This window comes from Cavia porcellus, unplaced genomic scaffold (assembly GCF_034190915.1).
Source record: "Cavia porcellus strain 051 isolate PalLab524CR breed Dunkin Hartley unplaced genomic scaffold, mCavPor4.1 scaffold_26, whole genome shotgun sequence".
NCBI lineage: Eukaryota > Metazoa > Chordata > Mammalia > Rodentia > Caviidae > Cavia > Cavia porcellus.
In genome coordinates, this window is record NW_026947509.1 from 50,263,045 (window position 1) to 50,286,548 (window position 23,504).

The window sequence follows — 23,504 nt, forward strand, 5'->3', positions numbered from 1 at the left end:
TTATGATAGTAATTTATCTTATAAAGAGCTCTTCAGGAGGATAAAAGAATCCATCTCCAAATCGGCACACTGGCTGACTAAACTACGGCTCTAATTCATTGGACACACACCCTCCCATGCTGCGGTCTCTTCCTCCCATTTGTCTACGTTTCTATGGCGTAACACGTTAGTCCTTAGACACTAACACTACACACTGACATTTACCGTGTAGACAAGGAACTTATAAAAATTGCTTTGAGTAGAAATACTGTGCAGAGGATGTTTAAGACATTTCAGACAGATCAGTTGATGAACAGTAGTGTTCACAGAAAAGGTTTCCTATCTTAAGTCTCTCTTCACTTGGTCAGCATGTGTTTCAAAACAGTTTACTTCAACTCATTCATTGTTATAAAACAGTCCCAATGTGTGACACACAAGGCATTCTCACTTGTGAGGGCTCCAGCTGGCTATCGCTAGAGATAAGAGAGCAAAGACAAACGTGGAGAAAACTGAGTACACAGCAGGTGACCTAAAGGTTGATCTTAACAAGAGACACAGAAGCTGGAGACGTGGCCCAGTGGTAGAGTACCTGCCTAGCATGTAGGAAGCCAAGGGTTCAAAAGACAAAGAGAACACCTTTGGCTATGAATAGCAAAGAATGTGCCAATGACTGGATGTTAATTTGGAAAAAAATACGTAGTCTGAGTTGAGATTCAATAACAAAGAAATGTGTCATTTTCTTTGCTGATATTATTCATATTAGCCAGTGGAAAAGATATATACCAACATATTATGCAATTTTTTAGCAACTAAAAAATTACTTAAAATAAAATAAAATGGCTCAATTAGAAAATTTAAGAATGACTACAGTAATTCAGATGAAGGCAGTCAGGAACAGAGCAGCAGCAGTGATGTGGGGGACGTATAGATGTTATGACACACAGACTAAGGTTTCGGGCAGTAGATCCACAGTACTTACTATATTATTAAAATAAGTACAAAACTATGAAGCAATTTATATGTGAACCAAAGATGAAAATACATATCCAAAAAGACAAAAATTTGGTCACTGTACATTTTGCTTTTAGCAAAAGTAGTTACTAGGGTTTGCCCCCTAAATTGAATATGCTAATTAGTTCTGAAATGAGTAGTCCAACCCTCAGCAGTTCTGCTCTAAATCTCACCCTGAATTTTCATATTTGGACATATTTAACACTCAAAATGAAACCCAAGTGTGGGAACTGTCCCATACCACATCCACTCAGTTCAGATGATCTGTCCCAAGTTCAAAGAAATTTCTGTAAACTAAAAACAATGACTTTGGCAGAGCACTGCACTAAATTCTACTTTACAGTCATTTATATAAAAATCTGATTTTTTTTCTCTACCATACTCACAATAACTGACAAATAGCTGATGCTAAGTACTGTTTCAAGGCTTTGCATTTAGTAATTTATTTCCTCCTTTGAACAACCCATGAAATGGGTACTATCTTCATTTTATAGATGGGGAAACAAAGATTCAGAGATTTTAAGTAATTTCCTCACTGTTGTATCAGGTTAGTATGAGATGTTACTACTAAAAAGTGAGGTTCTTCAGTCTGGGCTCTTAACAGTTCTGAAATATTCTTTATTTTTAAAAATTTTTTGATTTGTTTTGAACACCAGTGCCTTATAGATTAGCTTGAAACATCTGTAAGGTCTTGTCATTGCATTTTCCCCTGATTATGTAATCTGAATTTTTTGCTTTCTTGAATTCAGGAGCAACTCAACAAAATGTTTCTGAATATATATTTCTTAAAACGTGAAACCAATAGATACCATTATCTCAACTGCATTCATCACATGATAAGATGTTTACTCAGGTTTTAAAAAAATATTCTAACATGCTAACTTCACATTTTTGACCATGCGTTATGAACAAACATCTTCTTTGACCTTAACTGAAGTTATAACCAGGGTAAAAATATGCTTCCACTTGCATTATTTCCTTACAGTGATAAACCATAAAGGCAAAAACCATAAGAGGATTCCCAACTTAGCTTTGTTTTCTTAACAAACAATCCACTCAAAATACAAATTCCAGAAAGAAAGAATGAAGGATGGGCCTGGGTCACAGAAGACAGGCAGGCAAGAAGTAGCTGTCTTCTATCTTGTCACCAATTTTCTCCATGTTGATAAATGTAGGTTAAAAAACAAAACAAAACAAAAACACTGAACTCCAGTTATTCTGAGTTGTTTTTTTGTGATAACACTTGACAGTACTGACACGTGGCTTGGCTTCTATGAAGTCACTCTTCCACAGGCCTACTTTGCTCTTTCTCATCTCGTCTTCATGGTTTTCGTTTTCCCTCTTGGCTGTTACTGAATTTCTGGATGCCTCACTCTGTACTACCCAACTGCTTATGCTGTGGTTTAGAGATGACTCGTTCCCCTAAAGATTCAGGCACTGGCAGTGTGGTCTCTAATGTGACAGTACTGGAGGGAAGTGGGACCTTGATCAGGCACTGGAGCATAACCCTCTTGAAGGATTAACACTGGTCTCCCTGAGTGGGTCAGGTCAGTGCATTCTTCTCAGTAGTGCAGGCTATTATAAAAAAAGTAAAGCAGACCTATATCCTCTTTGTTCTCTTGCTTATTCTGTTTCCTTGTGACGCCCCCATCTTGTGCAGGATCTTACACTAGCTGCATGCGGCCCTTACTGAAAGTCAGTGTGGGCTCCATGATCTGTTGTGCCTCTGAAACCAGAAGCCAAAATAAACCTTTTATTTATAAAGTACCCAGACTAAGGTATTTTGTTATAGCAGCTCAAAATGGACTAAGACACCTTATTAAAATCTATGACTTCAGGCTACCATCTATAAAATGAAGGCTGTGACAGTCAACTCTGATCCAGAGGTTAGGAGTTCAAGATCTGTATATACAACTTTCTTCTCTTCAGTTCTACCTGTTCACTAGTTTATCTCATAGGCACATCACAGATATGTTCAAAAATGGAAATCTCCCTTTTCCTCCTCAAATTTTTTCATATTTTCATAATTCCCACCTACTTGGTATTCTACCATGCACGCTAGATACCTGTGGCAAATCCTGGATTTCTCCCCATTCCATTTCCTACCTGTCCCCCCTCCACAGCTCCTTACAAACGCACACATGGAGGTACCCTGTGGTTTAGAGTCGGTGTGCGTAAATACATCGTTACCTTTCTATATATTCCAGGCTACTATGCCCACCGTGACCACTGTAACAGTCTCCTAACTGGACTACTTGTTTCTGAATTCCTCTGTCTCCCATACTGTTACTAATACAATGTAGATACAATGGTTATGGTTTGAGTCTGGATATCCTACCCCCAAAGCCTCATGCTGTCATGGAGGAGGATTTTTAGTTTGTGAATGACTCATGATCCAATGCTGGGGTTCTTGGTGTGACTGTGGCCTACATACAATATAAGGGACAGCAAGGGTCTTCTCTCTGTGCTCCTCCCCTTTTGCCGTGGTTACTTCTGGTATCTGCTGCAGCCCCAGCTGATTATGGACTGAAACCTCTACAATCTGCAAGCTGAACAGAAGAACCTTTTTCTCTTTATTTTGAGTGTCAGGTATTTTGTCTCAGCAATGAGAGAAAAGTAACCAAGACAATAATCTTACTTAAAAAATTCTCTGTCTAACATAAAGGCCCTCAATGTTCTGTCCAGACCCTTTTCCTACAAAGTGGGTTCCAATTGTATAAAGCTACATGCAGGTTCTTTTTTTTTAAATTGGTACCGGGGATCGAACTCACGACCATGTGCTTGCAAGGCAGGCACTTATGCCGCTGAATCCCCAGCCACATACATGTAGGTTCTTAACCCTCCATCCTCGTTTAGACTTCTATTTTTTCACAAACACTGTTCTGAATAAAATACTATTCTCCACTTAGCAGCTTCTTATTTTTACTTTTCAAAACTCAGCTCAAACCTAGGCTGACTTAGCATGTTGGATGTGCCCTCTCAGCCTCAAGAGTACTCACAAATAACCTTAGGAACTGCACTGCATTCAATCTGCTGTCTCTATTTTCTTTTTCAGCATGAGAAAAACAGGATAGATGGTGGCTATCATATGGCTTAATGAAGGAAATGATGCTATCCAATGGAAACAAGTGAGAAAAGCCACCTAGAAAGTTTGCAGGGTCCCAATTATACCTTGAAGGCTGAAAGAAAGAACTCCCTTTTGCCCAAATAATTGAAAGCATAAACCTAAGAATACCCAATAGCTTTGAAGCTGGCTACCTTTCTGGTTCACACTTTCATTTCTACCGTCAGGCAAGGAGGAGAAAAGGTAATGACAGTTTGGTTTTTAAAGCTTTTTTCTTCAAGCTGAATAGACTTGAAAAATGAGCATAAAGATAACATTCAAATAAGAAGTAATCTACCATAAAATCATTGCACTGTTACCTTTATTTCTGAAATCAAAAGTCACGAAATTCCTCCCTTTTCCTCAAACTCAGTCAACACTGAGCAACTTTTTACCTCCTCTAAATACATCTTCAGTGTTTCTACTTGCTCCCTTCTATTACAGTCCTCTCGTCTTTTCCTTGGCTAGCACTCCCAGGCTCTGCTCACGCTAGCCTCCTCTGTTAAATCTGATTATTCCGGAGCTGAAATTCCTCCACTGGATTTGCATTAAATGCTCTGCTTCTGCATCAGAACCCACTTCAGTCTATGCCACCATTCTTTCAACCCTAGCAATGTGCAATGATGTCAAGGAATCTGCCGAGGTCTTTTCTACCTTCAAGCCTCTTTTATGCACGGAAAACATAGTCTGTTAGACATATTCAGTTTTTACTCACTTCCTATGCTCAGTCAATCGATGATGCATGCAGGAAGCCCTCCTTGATTTCTCCATTGGGTGAGCCCTATGCCTGTACTCCTAGAGGATTGGGGACACATCTTTATATTACAACTTAAGTTTCATTTTATTATTTTTAAAATGAATTTCCTACCACCATGTAAGTGTGTGCAAGAAATTTGTGTCTATTTATCTTTACATCCCCAAAGTGTTCGTTGGAGTTTGGCAAACGGAAGCCTGGTGATAACGGTTGCCTGAGTGGCGGGAAACAGTGCCCTTTTCCCCAACAGCTCCTTCCTCAGTAGGAAAGGCGGTGTGGGGAAGCAGGCATGTTTTGGAGAAGAGAAGCTGGGAAACAGAGTCACGTCAGCTGTGAAGAGGCGTTCACCAGCCACACTGATGGCAACCCTCACTCCTAGCACTAAAGGTGAAGCAAACATCGGGGCAGGCAGCAGCGCAGAGAGGAGGGAGGGGCGTCTGCTGTCATCGTGGCCGGCTGCACACTGCACACTGTGTATAGCACATGCGATCGGGGTGAAATCTGGGGGTGTTTCCCCAGCTTTCTCTCTCATGGCACTCATCAACTGCTCCCTCATACGTTCCCTATGAAACGTGTTAATAAGGATGACTGATAATCTCAACTTTTTTGACAGATGGTATAAAATGGACTCGATATTCTGCTTACTGTGGTTAACACAATATGCAATATTTAAGAACAAATACTCAAGTCTAGCAGTGACCCCAGAATCGCCCCCCATCCTTCACTCCTGGGCTTTGCTTTGCGCCCTCTCCAGTGTCCCCCAACTCCCTCTCACTTGTCCCTACTCTGCCCAGCTTCAGCACCACCGGTAAAGGGCTGAGGTCTGGGAAGGGCGACATCATCTGCAAAATTGGGGCCAAGGCAGAAGCCCCAGCTGTTTAAGATGAATGTGCTTTCTGTCTCCAAAACACACTTCTTGTTGTTTTTGGTCAACACCAATTCTATGAAAGGTCCATGTGCCAGAGATAATGTTGATTCTAATTATCTATTTGTACCTTCTTCCCCATGACAATTTAAAGTCCTTTAGGAGAGACTCTATTTCTTTTTCAGGTATGTGTGCTATGTAGAATTCCATAAATAACTAATTCAAGAAAGAATCAACATAATTTGTAAATGTATTCCAATCAAATGTCAGGACCGCAATGGGAAAATGTGATGAAATCACATGCTTTCACATGCTCCTGAGCCTCCAGCAGCTCCCTGCATCAAGTCCCCCTCAAAACCCATAATTTACCTCAAAAGGTTTTTTTGTTTTGTTTTGATTTTGATACTGTGAGTTGAACTCAGGACCCTGCTCTTGCCAGGCAGGCGCTGGGCTGCTGAGCTGCATCCCTAGCCCCCCAAATGGTATTCTAAGTAGGCAAATGAAAACTCCACTCTGCACACTGATACGTTACAACTTTACAGGGAATGGCACATTTACTGTTTCTTAGCACTTAATACTCTGAAATATAAGCCCTACTTTGGGGCTATTTACCGCACATCCAACTTCACTGCCTTCTCCTGAATAACACACTTAGATACCACACAGCCAGACCAGGTTTGCTGGACTCCAAGGCCCCCATTTAATAACCTCCAGCTACCCTCATATGCCTAGGTCGTATGAGTTTTCAGTACCAAATTTACTAGCAGTTGAAACACAGATTTACACAAGTTGTTAGCTAACAATAATGTAACAATTGATGGACTCAATCAAAAAATGAATGGAAGAGAACCTGTTCTCCATACAAGAAAGTGCTTATTTAGGATTAATAGTAAATATTTTAAATTTTTAAAATGCCCAACTCAACTACAAATAATCAGCAACTCCCTGGTAAAAACAGTTCCATAGTATGTACTACACAAAACAAAACTATCAATAATTATTCTTGAGCTGGATATGTATGTTAATAAATGAATACTTATATTTTAAAAATAAGTAAACTATATCATTTAATATTGGTCAAACTGCTTACATGAGGAATATAAATACATTAACAAGTTAAGATTTTATGGGTATTTGGGTGAAAAATAAAATCAGTCCTGAAAGAAATCTAATTAGTAAAACAACAGACACCACAAATGAGCTGAAATTCATTACTTTCCTTTGTAGGCTGGTACTACAGTTAGTTTTTCAGGAATTGAGAATTATTACAGCTGATAAACCTCGGGTAATGCCTGCCTGCCTGCCACAGTGTACAGCTTTGTGGAGATGAGGATGTCTTGCTTTGAAAGTATTTTTTATGGAGGGAGATAGGGTCTAATTTAGGTCTAGATTTTTACTGACATGCAAAATTATAAGTTTCTCAGATAATTTATGGAATAGATTGGAGAACTTTCGTAACACAGAAGAAACACTGCAAACAACCAACTCAATTTTTAAGGAAACTTACAGACTTACATGGGACTGGCTATAGCATCTGACTAAAGAAATACAAGAGAAGGGTAAATATTCCCTGCTTTTGGCACATTAGTGGCCAGCTGCCCCCATCATGTCCATTCAGGCACATGCTATCAGAAAGAATTTGTATCATAAAAATTCCAATGAGTTGGTTTGCAATGTTCCCTAAAACTGGGCTCCTTTTAAGCGCTTTAAGAAGGTAATGTCACAGGAAGTTAACATGATCTAAAAGTGTTTGAAACCAAGATTTTTATCGTCATTTAAAGGGGGAAGGCAACTGAGCCTATGAAAACTACAAAAGCAGGAGCGAGGGAATGCAAGCCGCGAATGCTGCTGCTACCCACCATGGTGACTCATGACCTGCCCGGCAGCCTCCATGCCGACATTCTGCAGATAGTTGTGGCAGCGCTCTTTGTGCTCCTCCAGGGAACTGCGCTGCTTGTAGCTCCGTCCACAGTAGTTGCACTTGTGAGGTTTTCCCACTGCGAAGAGAACTCAAGGTTAGGATGTTGTCGGTCTCTTGTACCCTCAAGATAACAGGTAACTTTTCACAGGTTGGAGGAAGCACTGTATGCTTTTCAGACTTAAGTCTCTTCCTCTTCCACATTCCAGTCTAGGCAAGCAAAGATAATAAATATCTACAGAGACGAACAGGCAGCAAGACAACGAAGGGGCAGATCAGACCTGCGGCGACAGGGGAAACACTGAATCAAACTCATGCTCTGACTGTATTCTGACCCTGAAGGGCGGGTGATCAATTTTTAAGTTATCTGACTCTCACCATGCTTACTCTTACTCAATTATGTCAGCTTTGACTCATTCAAAAGGCAAATCAGGAGCATCCTAGACACATGATGAGTTGTGGGTTGATTTTTTTTTTTTTAATTTTTTGGTTCTGTTTTTTGGTAAGGCAGGGAATTTTTCTGAAAAAAAAAAAAAAAAAAAAAAAAACCTAAGTGCAACAACTTGAAATGTCACTGTCTAAATAAAAAGAGATTATTCATGGGTACCAAGAAAAGAAAAAGAATTCAAGTGGTGAGGAAATGGTGCAAATAAAAGCAGACAGTTTCCCTTTTCTTTCTGTCCTGGCAGTGGCTGTTCACACATGCAAAACTTTAGAGCCCACATGTGCTTTCCCACATCAGCACTACTTTTTGAATATGAAGAACTGGCCTACTTGGTGCTGGGAATCAGGGTTAGTAAGCCCTAACATATTAGGTTGCAATGACATTGATGTTTTCCAAAACATCTCACATTCAGGAAATTAATTTTTCCCTAATAGTGATGGATCTATTATCTCAGATCTATTAAAATAGGTACTGAGATAGTCCTGTAGAAACTTTAAAAAATTGATTAAGAAGAAAAAGAAGTCCTTATTTAAACAGGCATATTTTAATATATGATTGTTCATGAAGATTTCACCGAGCACTTTGATTCCTGGTTTTAAACAGATATAGAGCAACAGAAATCACCAAGCAGTCTGTGCCAAAGCCCTGAGTCAGAAAGCACAGTGTAAGCAGGCCGGTGGCTCTCATTTGACTCCCAGCAGACTCATCTAGTTTTGCCCAGAGGATAAACAGCTCTTTCTCACGACTGGAGATAGCATCCTTAACTCCAGCCACCTTACAAACCACAGAGTGACACTGGTCACAAGAGAAGCCTAATACTGTAACAGGAAAAGTATTCAAGGCTCCCTAACAGTTTCACTGTACTGATGAAAAACAAATTAAAATCAGTTATTTCACAATCTTATTTTTGTAAACATCTAACAATAAAAGTTACTGGAAGTATGATTAGTCATTTAAAAACAAAGACCAAATAATTATTGTATTTAGAACTAAAGATTTCTGGGACATAGCTGTAAATATTGTGTATGATTTATATCACTACTTGAGAACATTAGAAATGTAAGAAAAATATTTTTTGTCCTAAGAAGTGGACATAATATAACTTTATTTACAAGTAATTATATTCCAAGGCATGGAGTTACATTACAAAAAGTCTGTTTGCTTCTGGCATTATTTTTTAGAAACAGTGATGAATTTGCACTAATTGTATTAGCCAGTTAATACTTATTAAGCACTTACGCTGCAGTTAGTATTCTACTGTGGAACAGCTCAGTCGTCTCCTGGTCTTCCCTAGTCTTAGGCCTGTCAGGGAGTCTTCCAGTGCCTCTGTTACACTGAATATGCTCTCCTATACCAGTGGTGGCGAACCTATGGCACACCATAGATGGTTTTTCTTTTAACACAAAAGATGTTAATGGATGAGTTGTTTTTTCTAAGCTAAAACCCCAGTATCAGGTTTAATTGCAGTGCTGGCACTTTGCGATAAGTGGGTTTTGAGTTTGGCACTCATCTCTGAAAGGCTCACCATCACGGTTCCCCTTACTTCTCCGTAAGCAACTTTTGTTTCTCCTCGACTGAACTGAAACCTAGTCCACTCTCCTCTGGGTTCCCAACCTTCTATAGAGTTTCAATTCACCAGATGAGGAAAGGATGGCAAGATGACTTATGTTTTACTGTACTCAAGTCATCTTCCAGCCAGCCTCAGTTTTGAAAGCCGCCCTATCTGTTTTATTTCTGCTTTTCCCATTGTGTCACTGATTTATTTTAAAACATCACTCCTTCCTCTTTATCCCATCCTTGTTCTCAGCGAATCCAACAGGGAAGGATCTGAATAACTGCTTTGAAAGTATAACCTCATTTCCTCACTTCTTCATCTTTATGTTACTCCAACCCAACCCAACACATCCACCTATCAACCCATCTAATTCCAACAGCCCAAATGTGCAGGATCTGGAGGGCAAATTTCCACTCTGCCTGTTGTCAGGCAACCACCACTCTGCTGAGGAAGTGAGTACTCAATAAATACACAGGCGATACACTTCAGATTGTGGTGGGTTCTACAAAGCAAATGGTGTACTAGCCTCGGATGGAGAACCTATTTTACTTGGAGAAGTTTGCACAGGAAGGTCTGTTGAGATGGTTCACTTAGGTGATAAACGAAAAGCAGTTTGTCAGAAAATTTGGCTGTTCTTGGTGGAGTGCTAGATGCGGTATATCAGAACTTCTGAAAACTGCCACCTGTTTTCCTTCAAAGGTCCCATTTTGCCGTTGACTACTCCTTGGAGACTTTTTTTCCCCCTCCAAGCATCAACAATCAAGCTTTGCCAACTCCAACGACTCAACTCTCCCCACAAAACCATTTCCATCACTTCTTTGAAATTAAAAATCAAGTTCATGCAGATACTGTTTATAAGGAGTCTGCCGAAAATGTATACACAGTTCAGGAAAAGAAAAATGTCATGGTTTTAAATAGACGGTTGCTCTAGATGATGTCATGTATCACAGAAGACCCACTACACTGCTGGTCCTCAGAGAAGAACTTAACATGCCAGTGCAGTGATCGCCATAAGCAGCAGTGGACTGCAGCAGTAAATGCCTGGAGGCTGATGGTCACCACTGCGAGCACCTCTGGTAACTGTGGAGACCAAAGGCAACTTGTATTAATCTTACAGTGTCTCAATAAATTTAGTATGAAGATATTTAAACAGGTTTTTCTTTTTCTGAAGTGTATACGCTTTTTTTTGGCAGACTGTATTTACTCTATCTAAATGATGCTTATATGTCAGTTACGTCTATGATTATAAACAAACACATATCATAATTTAACATGTATAACATGTATTAATCAGAAGAGGACAAATATTGTTAATTTCATTTTTAAAATAATTACTATTACACAGCCCCGACAACAGAAACACCACCATTTTGATATTACTGATACACGTTTGAAAGTCAGTGGCCTCTCAGTCTCTAAATCCAGTGGACTTTAGCAATCCTAAACCTTCCTAAATCCTTCGTCATCACCAGACTGTCTCGGGTTTCCACTCCTGTTTTAGTTTCTGGGATCAGAGTCTGTGTTCACTCTCCCTGGCTTCACAACCTCTTTGCACCTTGCAGATAAACGCATTCCTACAGGTTCTGTTCCCAGCTCAGCGTTCTTCCCTTTTGCTCTCTGGGTAACTGTTTCTATGAGATGCCACCTCATGCCGAGTAATCCTTCATATCTGTCAACTACGACTGACCCTGTCCACCACGTGTCTACAATTCCAGAATTCCCTCCAAGCTGTAATTAAAACAGCTTTCTACTCCGTGCTGTCCAGCTGATATTTCACTTGAGATGGATGTGTTATAGTTATTCATTTGATGTCTATTCATTTCCTGATTCCAAATAAGGAACTGTAGACACTGAGACCATGTTTTACTCAGTTTTGAATCCAGAATGCTCGTGGCAGTCACTAAACATAGGACACACTCTGTATGTACCTACCGAGTGGCAGCACTTCAAGTTTGTATTTCTCACTGTTAAGTACCACCTGATGGATATTCCCCTAGAATCAATCTAACGTTCGAGGTATTCACAAGTATCTTCCCACACAGAGTTTCCTCTTGCTGTGCATGCCCGTCCAGGCTGGGTTCCCACTGCTGTAAGTCTAACAACCGTGACTTACAGCAAAGCAGTCATGGTGGCCTCTCATCCTTTTTCTTGCATCCGAGTAACAGCTAAATTCTAGGTGCCCCCCCCAAAAAAGGTAGCTAGGTACTCAGCTACTCAGCCTCTCTCAGTTGTATCTCATTTTTACAGTTGTTGTTCTATTTCCCATGAGCATCATCGCTAACCCGGGACAGCGTGCCGTTCCAGGTATCAAGCAGGACTTCTCTTCCTGCTCACAATCACTTAACTCCCTGCTGACAGCTTTCAGTGATGGCTGACTTCTGTTTCATCCTCTAACTTCTTTTCTCTGCACAAAACTTAATCCTTACGAAATTAAGTCATAATACACTGTATTTTACAATCGTATTTTATTGAAAAATATATTCGGAATAGTTCCCTGTCATGAAATTTTTTTTTTTGGTACTGGGGATTGAACTCACGACCTTGCGTTTGCCAGGCAGGCACTTGTGCTGCTGAGCTAGACCCCTGGCCCCCTCAAGAAATACTTTTGTTTCTACTATTTGGTAACAATTTTCTGTCAGATCCTAGAATTATAGTTAATATTAAATTACTCTGACTGGCATTCTTAGTTCTTTTTTTTTTTTTTTTTTTTTGTTTAGTGATTTTTTTTTTTTTAACCACTGATACATATGTTCATACTTGAGGAAAAACTAGTCTTAAAGAGAACTTAGAATTTAGTGAAATGCAGACTCTCCATCCAGGCTGGCACCTAAAAATCTAACTATAATATGGAAAAGCAGCCCCCCCCCCCTTTTTTTTTTGTCTTTTTCCTTTTTATCGGTACCGGGGATCAAACTCACGACTGCCTGCTTGCAAGGCAGGTGCTTATGCCGCTGAGCTAAATCCCCAGCCCCTAAAGCAGCCATTTTCAATACCTTCTAGTTTATACATCCGAATTCCTAAGTAATACTCAAATTTTTCTTTTCACCAGGTTTAAACATAATGTATTTGCTTTGTGTCTTTGTGTGCTGGTAATTAAGGACACAGTTCTCTTACAAACGTCCTCTCAGTTCTTCTTTTTGGTAGCTATATAATAATTTCTGATTAATAGTATAAAAATGGAAGTTTCTATTATTAATAGAAATATTAATCATAATATGCTAATTAATCAAGAGGTTACATTTCCTTTTTTTGTGCAACTTTTAATTTTCTAAGTTAATAACTATCTGGTTTTACTCTTGTGTTTCTGAATGTAGGGTTACTCTTTAAATATTTTCAGACCTCATGTTAACTCTTGTGTATATTCAGTGTCGGCTTCTCAGGTCTTTGCCTCACTTCCACCTTACTTTTCCACAGCAATCAGTAGTCTTACTCCTATTAGAATTGATGGTTCTTTGGACTTGGTAGATAACTGCTGTCCTGAGACCGTCTTCTGTCACCTCATTTCTGTTTTCCTTGATTATCTAATCCCAAGTTTTTCTTTCAAGGGTGCAGAAGTTCTAGGCTGGAAAGCATTGTTCTTTATCATTTTGAAGGCATGGTTCTACAAAGCTTCCCAAAGCTCTAATTTATTTTTAAAAATTGGATGCAAATGCACATCTATCTATCTATCTATCTAAAAGTGCTTATCTTCTGTTGATTTTGGATGTTCTGAAATGATTTGCGCATTTTTTGATCTTACACATGACTTTAGTGCTCAAGAAATGTGTATGTCACACATACATTTACAGAATATTTCCCTTATAAAATACATATATACAGATAAAACATATATATGTATGTATATGTATGTGAGTAACCGTTGCACTTGCAGATGGTCTGTGAATAATTCAACTCAGTCTTTGTATGTGGTATAAACAAGAGCTTTCTACTATCCTAGTATCCTAAAAAAGGATATTCAATTATTCTTGTGCCATTTGCTGAAAATAATATCTTTTCAGTCTAAAATAATCTCAGTACCTTTGTTGAAAATCAATTGACCATGCACAATGGGGTGCACCTTTGGACTTCATTCCTTTCCATTAATCCGGATGTCTGTTTTAAACCAACAGACCAAGTCCTAACAATAGCGGTAGTCACTCCAGAAGGAATGGCTATCACCAAGAAATTAAATACCAACGCTGGCCAGGCTGCAGAGAGGTAAGAGGGCATTCTGCATTGTTGCTGGAAATGTAAACTAGTACAACCACTGTGGAAATCAGTGTGGAGATTTCTGAAAAAACCAGACCCCATTTGACCCAGCTGTTGTATTCCCCTATTAGGTATCTTCTGCAAACAGTTAAAGAAATCATATTATAGTCGTGGCACATTCATGTTTATAGCACCACAACTCACAATATATAAACCTTGGAAGTGGCCTATGGGTCCATCCAAAAATGAATGGGTACAGAAAATGTAAACAGTGTACTACTCAGCTATAAAGGATAAATTTGATTAACTTATAGAAAAAAAATCAATGCACCTTGAGATCATAATGCTAAGTGAAATTAGACACACAAGCCTAAATATTACATAGTTATGTGAGAAACCGAAGTATAAGTAAATTAAAGAGCAGAATAAAAAATAGGAAAGAAACAGGGAGGCAGGTCAGGTAAAGTGGTGCATGCCTCAGGAAGCTGAGGCAGGAGGATCATTCAGTGTAAGTTCGAGGCCAGCCTGAACTGCATAGCAAGACCCTGTCTCAAAAAACTGGGAGACAGATTGTTTGCAAGTGAGAAGGGGACCATGAGATGGGAAGTGGAGGGATGAAGAATGGGAGGTAAAAAGAATGAAGATAAATGTAATCATAATGTACTGAAAATGCATACTAATGAAAACTGAAAAAAAATACTATACATTAACACATTTTGTGTGTTCAAAAGTTTTTGGTTATTTTAGGTCCTTTGCATTTCCAAACAAATTCTGGAATAAGTCCACCAATTTCTGCAAACCAACTGTGATGCAGACTGGGATGGCATGGGCTCAACTTCCGAAGTCTTAACATCTTAACGGTGGTGAACTTTTAACAGCTGATCATACTTTCTCCATGTGATATGGTGTTGTTTAATTTCTCACAGTAGTGTTTGTTAATTTTAAGATTGCAATTTTACTACATACATGCTTTAATCTACCTTAAGAGTTTTTCACATATTTGGATGTTATAATAAATGGCACTGCTTTCTAAATTTCAGTTCCCAACTGTTTATGTCTACAACACAGAAACACACTTGATGTATTTTCAGGATGTAAGAGATACCCATATGTCTGTAAGTATTGTGAGCGCACGGCCCAGGGCGGTCACGTGTAGAGCTGTCAGGTAAGATGGTTCTTTCAGTTATGTGGGAGTAATACGTTCAAAGCTCCGCCACACAAGGTAACTACAGTTGGTAAATACACTGCATTCTGAAAATCAGCCATGAGGAGATAAACACCCATTATAAAAAGCTAAGTATGTGAAATAATCAGTGTGTTAATGAGACTGATTTGGTATTCCATCCAATGCGTGTATATCAATACAACAAGTTATCCACAATAATGTATCTACTTTTTGTTGATGAAAACTAATTTTCAAAAACACACTTGATTTCTTTGTTGATCATGCATTTTGATTCCTTGATGAAATCACTAATTAGAGTTAGTTTTAGTTTATAGATAGATGCCATGATAGTTCTAGATAAGTAATCATATGATTTAAAATTAAAGACCCCTTTACTCTATTCCAAGGTGTGTCTTTTAAGATTTATTTTTCTTATTCATTCATGGACTAAGACTTTTCATCTGATGTTGAATAGCAGTAGAGAGACATTCTTTGTGTGTGGTCTCAAGGGTAAATTTTCATCATTTTGTTAGTATGATATTAGATGGAAGTTTTTCACTCATGAACTGTGTCATGTTGAGGATATGCTTTTCTATTCTATTGCTGAAAATTTTTATTGTGCATGAGTCCTGACCACATTCAAGCGCTCTTTCTGCAGCTTTAAAGATGAGTGGACTTTCTTCCTTTTTTGTCTGATAATACGAAGATTTACATTGGTTGATTATTGCCAATGGTAAGCCAACTTAAAATCCTGGGATAAAACCCACTTGGTTTATTTTATGTACTTTTAGACTTGTTAAAATTTTATTAAGGATTTGTCCATCTATGTTGTTTAGGGTTATTGCTACAGTTTCATTTTTTAAAAACTGTCTTTGATTTTAGTATTGGGGAAATGTTGAACCCATGCAGTTCATTTGGAAATATTCTTCCCTATTCTGGTCTCAGGGAGAACCTGTTTCTGAACTGTTTTCCCTAAATTATTTTTTTTTTTCTTACATGTTTGTAAGAATTCACCAGTAAAATCAAGAATCTTTCTGTGTGGAAAGACTTTTAGTTTTAATTTCAATTCCTGGAAATAAATATCAGGCTATTCAAAGTTTCTATTTCTTTATGAGTGAACTTCAGTGATTACTGTTTTCAAGGAACTTATTTCATTTTGTGAATTTACTGACACAAGGTTGACCATAACATTCCAATGTGATGCTTCCAATGCCTATAGGATTTATAGTGACCTAATTTTCATTCCTGATAAATTCCTGGTAAACTGTGCATTCTCTTTTAATACTCCCTGAACCTCGGCTAGAGGTTTATCCATTTTATTAGCAACGTTTTCATTGAACCAGCCTTTGGTCTGAGTTTTCTCTATTATTTTTATTATCTCATTGGCCTCTCTCTTTACCATCTTTTCCTTTCCTTAGTTTGGATTTAACATGCTCTTCCTCTTACACAGTTGAAGAAAGGAAGCTTAGATGATTATGGAGACTTCATTTTTAGACCTTTTTTTTTTTAAATCGGTACCAGGGATCAAACTCACGACCACGTGCTTGCAGGGCAGGCGCTTATGCTGCTGAGCTACATTCCCAGCCCCTGGAGACTTCATTTTTAATAGAGGCACTTTTTCCCCAAGAAACCCCATTTCTCTTCATAGCATCTTAATGCTTTTGTCTATACTCTTTAATATACAGTGTATACTTACAGCAGCTACTTTATCAACATTTTGGTTATTTATGGATTTGTTTCTAGTGCATGATTATTCTTCCACATTTAGAGTTTTTAAACCTTTTTATATTTCTTATTTTTTAACAGATGCTAGATATTGTGGATTTTGCAAAAGCAGGTTTTAGATTTCGTTGTATTTCTCTAAGGTGGTTGACACCTTTCAGAATATAGTCACATTTGGAACAAGTTTGGTCCTTTTCAGGTCTGTTCATGCTGTGAGGCAGGCCCTGGAATATTTTAATTTAAGTGGGAGTTTAGCTCCTTCAAAGTCTTCACTCAATGCTCTGCATACTGTAATGGCTTTCCATTCTGATTGGTGAGAATTAACTATTTTCCTAGTGTTTTTTTGTATTAGGGTCAAGAAGTATTCAGCCTTCTGTTTTCTAGTTTTTCTTCCCCAGTCTTAGGTAATTTTCTCCTACACATAAATATATCACTGTTAGTCAAGGGGCTGGCTCCAAGACCCAGTGCTTTTTGCGCAGTTTCCTTCTGATACAGTACTTACCTAGGTACGCTGGTCGCCCTGGTCTGCTCAGTTCAGCCGGACTGGCTCTGTCTAGGTTTGCTATCCCTGAACTATGGCCTAAAAACTGTCTCCAGCAAGTAACCTGGTGCAGTCCCAAGACTCATCACCTTTGTTTTTCCTTTCATCAGGGGTCAAAGTCCGGCACTGCCTATTGTTACAGTTTAAAATCCCATTTAATATATTTGGTTTGATATTCAAGGTGTTTAAGGTGGGAGGGTGAGACAGGACCTCATCCTTGCTGGAAGCTTTCATTTTTCAGTTAGGTTAAGCACCAATAAGTTAAACTAATGTGGTAAGTTTTTTTTTTTTTTTGTCTTTTTCGTTTTTATCGGTACCAGGGATCGAACTCACGCCTGCCTGCTTGCAAGGCAGGTGCTTATGCCGCTGAGCTAAATCCCCAGCCCCAATGTGTTAAGTTTTGATTTAATTAACTTAAATATCCGTAAGTCATACTAACTGACAATTCAGATACCTGAAATGAAATTATTTTACAACTATAATTCCAAGAAAATATGTTATAATACCAAAAATTCTAAGACACAGAACACAGCAATGTCAAGGTTTCCAACTATCTTAAAAGTTAAGTCTTTTTTTATATGCTGACTCTCATAAAAACCCTCCATTAACAAAAAGTGAGGAATTATTGATACAATCTGGCACAGATATAGACATAGACCCCTGACCCGGGAAATAAAATTTCAAATTGAAGATTTAGAAAACAAAACACTAACACTGGATGATCCTGCCAGCTGTTCAATTAGGGGGGGGAAAAAAAAACAATGCTGGAATTTCCCAGTGTTCGACCTTCTGCTCTAAGAAGGACTTACAAGCAAGACCAGCCAACCCTCTAGATTCTACAAGATAGCTACCTAAAACACTGAAATAGCCATAAAGAATTTTGAAACAGGAATGTTTACCATAAGTTCCTAAGGTGTTATGGAGATATCTAACACAACCAAGTCTCTTGTTCACTTATATTTTCTTGAAATGGGTCACTTCAAGAGTTCTCTTAGTGAACGAACCTATAAAACAAATTACAATAGCCCAATGTAGTTGGTAAATGTCTTATTCTTTCTATAGATGTTACATGTTTATGCATACAGAAACACACAAAGAAGTACATCTATATACAGAAAGAATATTTACCACTTCTCATGACACAGAATAAGAGAGCATTAAGCATGTGTTCATTTTTCTTTAATAAAATTAAATGCATTTACATTCCTTGGGGCTAAGACCGAATTTCAGTATTTGATTTTATCTGGTAATTTCTTATAAAATTATAAAGTCATCTCAAGAAAAATACGCACCAACATAACGACACAACTGGCACTCAATGTTTGTTTTTACCGGTAAGTTACTGTCTGAATTTGTGGGTTACTTGATTGTATGGGTCCTGTATATAAACACTTTTTACATTCTTGATCCATGTTTTTATTCTGTAGATCCACAACAGTAACTTATGCCAGAGCTATTTCACTGTACTGTCATCAGCCAAGAATATGCATATTAAAATAAGACATTCCTTGGGAATGTGCTGAACTCATGACCCGAGGTTGTCACAAAACCACTTCAGGGTGCTAAACCAAGCTCTCGGGGAGGCAGCAGGACACTTTCTGATTCTGATGGAAATACTAAAATCAGTACCTATCAGACTCCAGAAGAACGACCCGCTCAGCTTCAATGTTCTATCACACAACGTCCATCAGTGCTGTGTTTTGTGCAGCTGAATTACAGCTGCTCCTGTAAGACAAGTGAGTACTGTGCAAACTCAACAAGGAACGAGCAGATGAGTCGCACTGTCTGACCTGATTTCAAGGTGTGGGAAGTTGTGCAGTGCCCAACATGGCATACGGTCCCACTTATACACCCTCGGCTAGTTAAGAACAAGGGAAAAGCATTATTTTGTTTCTCAGTGTCTGTATCATCATTTTTAAATAGCTAAAACGGTAGAATACAAACATCTATTAAGGGTTTTGGATGTGACAACTTAATAAATAAAACTGTTGGTTCTTTTAGACCTAAAAAACGAAAAAAAAAAAAAAAAATTCCTAACACACCAAGGACCCAGCAAAGCAAAACACTCTGGGAAACTCTGTGATACAATATAATTGGTATTTTCTTTTACTTTGCATTAGTGAAACTGAACATTAAACAAGAAATGTACTACTGATTGTAAGCAGTACTTTCAAATTATCTATTTAATGCCTTCACTTATTTATCAATTATGGTCTTAACAGTATTGTCTTATCAATTTGTTCAATCTCTGTTCATATTAATATTAACAACACTCTGATTTCTAATAAATTTCTAAACATTTGAGGTTTAGAAGTTTTTAATTTTTATGTGGTCAAAACTTGGAATTTTTCACTTTGTGATTTATTTTGCTATTAGAAGTTTTAAAATTCTGCCTGAAACAGAATCTTTAAGAAATATCCATATCATTTTTTAAAAAATTTTCTGGCTGTGGTGGTGCATGCCTATAATCCCAGCAGTCGGGAGGCTAAGGCAGGAGGGTCATCACAAGTTCAAGACCAGCCTGGGCTACAAAGTGAGCTCAAGGCCAATTCAAAGGCACAGTGAGACCATATCTCAAAAAGCCTAAAAAATAAACAAACAAACAAAATACCCCCACAAAACAAAAAAACTTCTCAAGTCTTAATGATTCTGAAAAAAATGATTTACAAAAATAGAATTATGAAGTCAGAAAAAAACATTTTATAAAAAAAAATCTGTACTTGAAAAATAGAATTATGAAGTCAGAAAAAAACATTTTATAAAAAAAATCTGTACTTGAAAAGTGAACTATTTTTCAAAGTGAATCCCTGTTACCTTAAATCTTAGCAGTAATGAGGTATCAGTCAAACTGTATCACAAATAGCTGCTATTTCCCTAGGAAGAGTCTATCAATGCATTTGGGGTGAGGGACAGGTGTTTAAGCAACTCTGGAAAAAGAAGTATGTATGTAGGTATTTTAGAGATCCGTAAGGACCCGAGCACAGGATCAACGATTCTGTTAGACGTTTAGAGTCCTTGTGACAGAGGGGAGCCACGACACAGAAACATGTTTAACCCAGCCTTTCTCTGAATTATTCTAAATGCAGTATTTTTCTATTGCAACAACCATTTCTCAAGTCATTTTTCTATGAAAATGCTACAAGGCACTCTGCCCTCTGATAATAACTCAGGTATATATGGTCATATATGCACTTTATTTTCTTTTATAGGACTGCCAAGGGCTGCAGTTTTCAAGGTGGACTTAGTGAGTGTCAGCAGGGAGCCCTGCACTGCCTTTCAGGAGCAGCGGACCCCGCAGCTACTAACCTGATGTTCAGAGCCAACGCTGGAGCGCTCCAACAGGCCCCCGTGCTTTACAGCACAGTGACGTTTACTTGTAAATTAAAAAGCTTATAAAGTAGACAGACCCCAGGGGACTACACAGCAGTAGGGGGGCCCTTGAAAGAAAAATCCAACACTTTAAAAAGAACCTACTTTTTAATTTTAGTTCACTGTGGAAAAAGGCACAATTAAAAAAAATAAGTTAACAGTGTCTCCTGTTAAGACACTGTAAATCACTGGCAGGTCTTTTTCAATCACTTTCAGGGACAGTGTTCCCCAGAGTTGTTGAACACAACACCTAAAATAAGGTAGCGAAATGGAATTAAAACCCACACTGTGAAGTAGTTTGGCAGTGTAAGAGCTCTGCTTCCGAGGCGCTACTTTATCATATAAAATGTTGTCTTTTATTATTTTTATAATTGCTAATAAAATAATTAGTTACATGGTAGACAGATGCCTAAATATCTCAAGCATTTTGAAGCTGTTTACACACGTCAACTGTCTAGTCATACAACAGTAAGTATGATACCCACAAACTGCTGAGTTTTAGAGGGATGCCCCATTTTTTCAGCTATAACATAAATTAACTGATTATAGAATTCAAGAAAAAGATATAAAAAGCTATAATGGGGCAAAGAGGGAGTAAGATAAAATCTAAAAAGCAAGACAGACAATACTTTGATAATGTTTCACTGTTACAAATATGCAAAAACATTTACCGAGGGAATGAAAAATAGTCAAGTAAAAACTTCTTAGACACAGAATAAATAAATATTTCATCCAATTTCATTTTTTATGCAACTTCTTTAAAAAGTTTTTCTTTATTTGACTTTGCATTATAATAACTCAGGCTAAGAAGTAAGCAAGACAATTAGATAGCACAAAGGTCCACAAATCCATTTGGAAGTGATAGCTAGTTGTATTTTATAAGGTATTCTTATGAAGTGAGGAATATGTACATGCATATCCACAATATGCCAGCGGTGTCTGAATCAAGTTATTGAGGGAGAACACTCCATTTCTGTGAGAAATTTTCCAAGTGCACATGAAAATTTAAGGCATATGACACAGTCAATGGTCAATAAATGAGAACTTTGTTTTTGTATTTTCCCCTATTGTAACAATAATCTTCTACTCTATAGTTTACAATGCTACTGATTATTGCCCATTTCCCCTCATTAGAATACAAACTTAAGGGCAAGATCTCTTTCCCTCCTTGAGGCAGTTCAAATGCCCACTACCAAGATAGTTAAGGAATATGTGTTTAATGAACAACTGTCCTTCCAGAGTTTTCTTATGCCTCTGCACGCGGTACCAAAGGGTTTCAACAGGGAGAGGCCATCAGCAGGTCTTCTATGTCTACTATCTAGGACTGAGTATTTTGAGCTATATGTGAAAGTCTATTCATTAATGTGGTTCACAACATTGAAGAACATATGTTAAGTTGAAAAATTAAAAAAACAGAATGGTTTATTATTTCTCCCCTGTTTTATGGGTAATTTTTAGAACAAGTAGATTATACCTTAAAGTCCTCCCCATCCAATACACAAAAAATAGTTTTGATTAATATCCTGTTCCAAACATGGTTCCCAAGGCGGTAAGCAGTAGGACAGAAGACAGGCACGGTCTCATACAGTGTACCTCTGGGAAGGGAGACACAGGCAACACGTACACCCAAAACCCCAAGATGACAACAGACTTTGATGCAAATTTTTAAAAGGATGGGACAGAGCCAACAAGAGAGTAACTAGGAAAATGCTTTACATAGAGTGCATGTGGAAACCACTACTTCTAAGGAAATGACATTTAGGCTAGTATCTGAAGGATAATAACATAACCGTGCCAGAACCGAGGACAGAGTGGAAGGCAGTGATTTCTATCTCATCTGTCACGGAAAAATCCCATGGAGAGGGAAGTACAAAGGGGCCCAAGTTGGTGGAGAACTCTCAATGAAGGACGGAGTGCTGTACGATCAGATAAGAGGGTCTGACAGGTTCTAACGGCCATGATGGCTTGGTTTCATTTCAGGGCAATAGAAAATGATTAAAAGATTTTGATGGGATTTAATTGAGTTTTAAAATAACATTGTGGCTATTACACAGAGCACAGACTGGAAAGCACGGTAGAGGCACAGGCTGAGAAAGAGTCAGTTTATAGCCCGGCTTTCATAGGATGCTAGATTGCATGAAAAGTACATCCATCTTTAAAATGGTAGATATGGTACTGTGTCAAAGCATAATTTCTTAAAAGCACTTTCATAAAAAGAATTTGTACTATTCTTTGATTGGTTATGTTTTAAACTTCCACAAAATTTTTTAAAAATAAGCATGACAGAATATTTTATGATGCATGGTATGGGGTTAAAATCTATCCAGCCAATACACTGTTGATAAACAATGAAAAAAAAGAGAAATAAAGTAAAAGCATATTCATAAGGGAAGGAAACGTGAAATTACAGACTATGGGTATGTTAGATAATGTCAAAAAGCCTCTTAAAATAATGCTTACAATATAAAACCCATTAAATATTAATCATAATTTAAATTTTTTATAATGGGCTAATATTTACTATCTACTGTAAAACACTTATCAACCACTGAGTCCTAAAGTCTTCTAGTTAATTTAAGACTATTTAACTGAAGACACCCACTCATCCATGTATTCAATCAATATAATACAAAAGGACAGAGATAAAAAATAGAACATGAAGTCTTCCTTGAGATGACAGATTTAAAATCTTTCATTCTTATCTACATGAGTCTGTACAGAAGATGCAACACTACTGATAGATGATTTATGGCACCTTAAATAAAATTTTCATCATCTTCTAAATATACTTTACCCACTGATAATGAATCCTACTTGGTTTGTATTTTTCTCATTTGTCTGGTTTTTCTAACATTTTAGTGTCTTACAAATTTTTAGTAAGATAGCACA

The 23,504-nt window shown here is 37.8% G+C and overlaps 1 protein-coding gene across 11 annotated transcripts in view; it reads right to left on the minus strand.

The window, feature by feature from the left end:
* Window positions 1–23,504, minus strand: part of Ikzf2 (IKAROS family zinc finger 2) — a 147,857-nt gene that overhangs the window by 13,440 nt on the left and 110,913 nt on the right. For all 11 annotated transcript variants that reach the window (XM_063237452.1, XM_023566993.2, XM_063237451.1 and 8 more), the window contains one exon: window positions 7,572–7,709. In XM_063237452.1, the coding sequence (XP_063093522.1) occupies window positions 7,572–7,709 (138 nt within the window). The remainder of the gene's footprint in view (window positions 1–7,571; window positions 7,710–23,504) is intronic.